The following is a 6,000-nucleotide window of genomic DNA, read 5'->3' on the forward strand; positions in this document are numbered from 1 at the left end:
CCGATTTTTGGTCTAGGTTCCGTAATCGAATGTTGGGGCCAAGCTCTTATGTTGATGGGTTGCTGCAATTTCGCTCTCTCCAAGCCTCCCTTCCTCAAAGTTGACGGCTCGCTCGCTCGGCCTCTCAAGGCACGAAGCCTCGGTCTCCCTTCTCTACTGTGACGCGAACGTGTGCATGTCTATGACTATTACAACTGCGTTTGACACAGCTAACACATCACAGTTACTTATATTTGAGTAATTACAGATGATATTACGGAGTAGTGTATGTTAAGGGTAATGTATGTTAACTGGCTGTCAAAGTATGGTGGTTGGCTGTACCCGTGTATGGTTATTACCAAAAGTAATAACATTTAATTATATTAACGCAATCTCAAATTATTAATGTATATTAATGTTATTAACGTTCAAACACATAGATATGTACAACACTTTAACTGAAAACTCATGATCTAAATAAGTTTGACTAGAAAGATTAGGTTCAGATTCTCATAACGTTGTACCAGCCTTTAAATAACCTACCAAATACAGATAGCCAGACATGAATGGATTCGGGTCCAGTTTCGATACTACACCGTCATTACTGAATTATCAAGGTTTGCAACTACCGGTACTAGCTCAATTTGTGGTAGGGCAGGTTCTTCGGCCATTCAGGACTTCTGGGTAGATCGGTGGATGGTCGCAGGAACTTGTAGAAAGGGATGCTGCAATAGAGTTCTAATCCACTACGACTGCCGTAGGCTACGACTCAGTGACTGGATCGGTGACACCAAAATGGTCCTGAAAAACGTGGTACAAGGAAAGTTCTCACCACGAGATGGCAGGAATCAGCTGTAGAAGTCGCGATGCTGGAAGCACTCGCGAAACGCCTCGTATGTCGTGTTAAGGCGTACACCCTGTATTCTGAGGTAGATGAACTCATAATTCTCCTATCTGAATACTCTGTTAACACTGTAGTATCTAACTATCGTAGCGGACACGATCTTCTTGTTTCCTTTGCGGGCACCAGGTTTTTGGCGACACATCGCAAGGGAAACGTCTTCTCTCGAACATGGCGTCTTAGAATCCTCTCTATTCCTTCCTTTTTCAACCTCAACGTCCCAGGATTGTTGTAGCAACCAGCGAGCTCGCAACTAGCAGGAAGAATACTAAGAAGTCGTAGTAAAATCCAATGTACTGTAATTAAAACTGTGTTTAGCTCATGTAAAGCTTGCAGTAAAAGGAATAGGCGTCCAAAGAACAATAAACGAAGTCAATAAATTATTAAACTGCTGCAATTTCCAAAGACTAAACATACTGGCTTGCCTTAGCTATCCCTATTAGTGTGATTGCTGGTAAAACTTATAATACAAATACACATTTAAATATAATAATTAATTTACAATAAACATGAGATAATGAAATCAACCTGTAAACTGGTGACTGTTTACACTACGTCGGCGTGTTGGCCTGCAACAGCCATGCACTGTCATTTTTATTTTAATTAAACATAAATATTCATGTAACATTGCAGACATTTGTAAATTTGTACATTTACAAGAAAACAATGTATCAGTACAAAATATTGTTTGCAATAATACTGGGTTAGGAATATTTCCTAGGAATTTTTTACGCTTTGTGTTGTCCCACAATAGTAAGAGTTATTTGTAAACCGTGCCTTGAATAGCTTTCCAGTATTAACTGCGCACATAATAAGTATATCGAAACAAAATAAAATTCAATTATTGAATATTCGATTATCTTTTCAATTGTTTAAAAAAAATATGCTTGAATGAAACGTCAAATAAAATATAAAATTATGCACCAATTTTGTAATAAATGCTCAGTATTATCTCGATAAACGTACATCATGTATGCAAAAAAAATAACCATAGGCATGTGTTGCACAAAGTTACAATATATTTGTTGTAGTATTACAAACTATTTCTTGGAAACTGGTTTCCAAAGGAATATTTTGTAGTAATGCATAAAATGTTTTTTTTTCTGTGTAAGGACATCAATATTTTACGTATTCAGTACACAATCAAACATGGCCACCACCACAGCCAGGTACGATGCTTCTGCTGGTCGCACGTAGGGGAAGCCTACAACTCACGTAGTTTTGGTTCCCTACCACGTTCGTGCTACTTCGGATTTCTCTCAAAAATTGAAATTAAAAAAAATCTAAGGGTTAGGTCATGTCATGTCATGTCATGTCAGGTCATGTCAGGTCATGTCAGGTCATGTCAGGTCATGTCATGTCATGTCATGTCATGTCAGGTCATGTCATGTCATGTCATGTCAGGTCAGGTCATGTCAGGTCATGTCAGGTCATGTCAGGTCATGTCATGTCAGGTCATGTCAGGTCATGTCAGGTCATGTCAGGTCATGTCAGGTCATGTCAGGTCATGTCAGGTCATGTCATGTCAGGTCATGTCATGTCATGTCATGTCATGTCACAACATGCTTGTTTTCATTGGAAACTTCTGATTTAGCTTCGGAAATCTTCGGAAATTCTTGCAGGGAACCGAAACTACGTGAGTTGTAGGCTTCCCCGCACGGAGCAACATAATGGGAAGAACTCGGCGACACAAGGGGGAGAGTGTGACGGCTGGCTGCGCAGGTACTCGGGGCTCGGCGACGGCGACAAGCAGTCTCTGGAGGCGTCCTGGCGGGAGCGGTGGGAGCGGTTCATAGCCGGCATGGCCGCCAACAGCACGGAGCTGTCCGTGGAGCAGCTGAGGGGGTGACCCCCGCCTCGCCCCGGGCCTAGACGGCGCTGCGGGAACAGCCGACCCCTGCTGGCGCCGACCCCACTCGCGGAACGAACATAGGAAGTTTTATCACCGCATATAAGAGTTTATTTTGTTATGGAATGGCCCATATATTATCAAATATTACAATATTATGAAATATTATAAAATATCACATTGTATTAATAAAATACTTGAATGTGATCACTATGGTTTTTTTTGACTTGATGTAAGTTTTTGGACATTTTTGGACATTGCTAAGCAATGGCGTATGTCCAAAAACTTACATCAAGTCATGCACTCCCATTGCACAAATCTTTTAAAGATAACATGGTTTTTTTTTTTTTAATGTTTCACATTCAGGTCTCCCAATAACTGTGAAGAAGGATTTGTTACCTGCTTCTGGAAAATTTCCTGACCAGCATTTAATAAATCCAGCGAAGATGGCGATTGCAGCGTTTGAAGACAGTAAAAAATACGTCCTGCGCCAAAAGGAGTTGTGATGTCACTTATTCACGAAACTTTTGAATTATTGCATCCCTCCTACAAATAAGTCACACACACCAATTCCTATACGTTTTGTGTTCGATTACTCATGTGTAAAGTGCTTACGGTTACAAATTTATTTATTCTTTTTTGTAGAATCTGACTTGTATACTTACTGGAGTGAAAATAATGGTCTGCCCTGGCTACACGACATATGGACACGCGGGAACACTCGGTGTTACGAAATGTGGACATAGAACAATCAGAGGGATGGAGCCCACGAACACAGAACTATCTATGGATGCAGTAGGTTTGGGTCAGGTTTGATACGCAGATATGTCACTATTAAATCCGCGCCCGAACGGACGTGTGTCCTGCCGTAGCCGCCATCACGTGGTGTTCCTTGAGCTGGTGTCGAGAGTGCGGCATCGAAGACGGGGTTGCCATTTTTGCTTGATCTCCGCGTGCTTTCAGTCATGTTTACGGTGCGGGACTTAGAAGAGTGTTCTGTAATCCCGTGGTTACATAACCGTTTAAATACATATACATATACATACACATACACACACACACACATATATATATATATATACATACATACATATATATATACATATATATACATACATACATACACACACACACACACACACACACACACACACACATATATATATATATATATCTTGTCAAAATATTTTCCCACACAAGTAAAATTTAGTACCTATGCTTTAAACTATCAATATTTGTTTTATTATAGTGATACTACAGATTTTTTTTCTGGATGTCCACATTCTGGAAAGTCAGGGAAATTGGAATTTAGCCAGGGAAAGTTAGGAATTTTACATTTAATCCTGGAAAATTAACGAAAATTCACCATTAATAGTAATTTTAAGGTGAAATTTCATGATATATTCTGCCGTTGCCTAGAATGTATTTTTTTTTCAGTTGTTTTTATAGTGCAGTAATATGCACTATGAAATGCTCTATGAAGTTTAATATTTGTTGTTTAGTTCTAGGCTATCTATGCGAATGGCGGAGACAGTTTTTCTTTATTTACGAAAATTGCACAATACGAACATTTTTTAAAAACAAATTTACAGGGAAATATTAAATTCGAGTTATGGAAAGTCAGGGAAAAGTCAAAGAAATTTTATTGCAGAATTATACGGACACCCTGAATTACAAAAAACCAAACTTTGCGTATATTTATCAGTTAAATGGAAAATAACTACTTGAAAATAAATGTGTAGCTGACTAGGCCATGGTTTTCTAAATGTAATCTATACTAATATTATAAAGCTAAAGAGTTTGTTTGTTTGTTTGTTTGAACGCGCTAATCTCGGGAACCACTGGTCCGATTTGAAAAATTCTTTCAGTGTTGGATAGTACATTTATCGAGGAAGGCTATAGGCTATATTATATTATCAATAACATTATCGATCCTTATTAAAAGTCTAATTTAGAATCAAATGCGTTGGAGGGGGTTAGATACAACATGCAGTACACGTACGAAGTGTGTGTTGACAATGCCGCAGGCGCATAGAAGTTTATTTCCTATTGCATATTAACATTGTTGCCACGCACTAGATGCCTTATCAGTCTTAATTTTTCCATACAAGTAAAAAACACCCGTGTGATATTAACAACGAAGCAATCAGTACCCTCATAAGAGTTCAATTAATATTTAAATACTTTTTATCACTTTAAATCGCAAACCTAAACTATTGTTTTTTTCCTCTCTCTGTGTTTAATTTGTTTTTATTGCCCTTTTTTCAAGCATATATATTTTACAGACTTGAAAATTCACATTAATGTTCCTTAAGTTACGCAGGATGACATTTTCCGAAAATTAGTTCCCATGGGTGGTTAAAATCAGGCAACAGTGGGTACTTTGTCTGCATGAGAACAGGATTTTGCATTGTTCATGCCTACTGCGTCTCCATGGCAACGGGCATCGCGCGGCAGTGGCGTACCCACAAGGAGGGGCATGTATAATGAGCGGCGCAAGAGTGATCTGCCTGTAGACTGCCGTAGCGAAGTACGGGTACATCAGTTGTACATTGCGTGCACGAGTCGGGAAACCATCGGTGCTATTCATTTTCTCTCCGGTACATTATACAGCATTGTAATAAATTTTCTCTGAATTTTTTTTTATTTACCATTACTGTAAATGGGAGATGTGGCTTAATTTTTTTCCATTAGTATAGCCGTGCGAAGCCGGGTCGGGCAGCTAGTCAAGTATAAAATGGATGTGGTTACAGCATTTGCCTTTATTCACTTCACAGAAAAACTATTAGTGAGTTTAGATCAAGACTCCTTCCAGCTAAGGCATTGTTTTGTACGTTGCGCGCTGAATACACCTTGACATTGAACACTTTACTTTACTATCTCACTATAAGGTGGAGAGATAGGAATCAGATGACAAATTGGTTCCAACAATTTTATGTATTTTTTTAAAAATCAATATTGTAAATTTTGCATTTATTAAAGAATAGATCACACACAGGATTAAAAATACCACAGCATAAGTATGTTAGTATTATCACAGTCATAGCCATTCCTAAATAGATATGTATTCAATACTGAATGCCATTGACGTAACACGGTAAACTTAACCAGCCAGTTGTAGGTATTATAAACTTAAGGCATTCCTTTAAATAATAAACTATCATTATTAGAAAAAATGTATGGCCTAAAATCTGTTGAAACCAAGATGCTTTTTTTACTCCTAAATCCTCGCCGTGTTTCGGCCGTTCTGAATATTCGTGTTGTAGAGCCG

At 38.5% G+C, this 6,000-nt stretch overlaps 1 protein-coding gene across 1 annotated transcript in view; it reads left to right on the plus strand.

Annotated features, from left to right (window-relative positions):
• LOC134541957 (adenosine deaminase 2-like) overlaps positions 1-2,936 on the plus strand; it is a 41,526-nt gene extending 38,590 nt beyond the window's left edge. Inside the window, exon 8 of the mRNA XM_063385715.1 lies at positions 2,603-2,936. Within this exon, the coding sequence (XP_063241785.1) occupies positions 2,603-2,729 (127 nt within the window). The 3' untranslated portion in view covers positions 2,730-2,936. The remainder of the gene's footprint in view (positions 1-2,602) is intronic.
• Positions 2,937-6,000: the final 3,064 nt, after the last annotated feature.

This window comes from Bacillus rossius (assembly GCF_032445375.1).
Source record: "Bacillus rossius redtenbacheri isolate Brsri chromosome 4 unlocalized genomic scaffold, Brsri_v3 Brsri_v3_scf4_2, whole genome shotgun sequence".
Classification (NCBI taxonomy): domain Eukaryota; kingdom Metazoa; phylum Arthropoda; class Insecta; order Phasmatodea; family Bacillidae; genus Bacillus; species Bacillus rossius.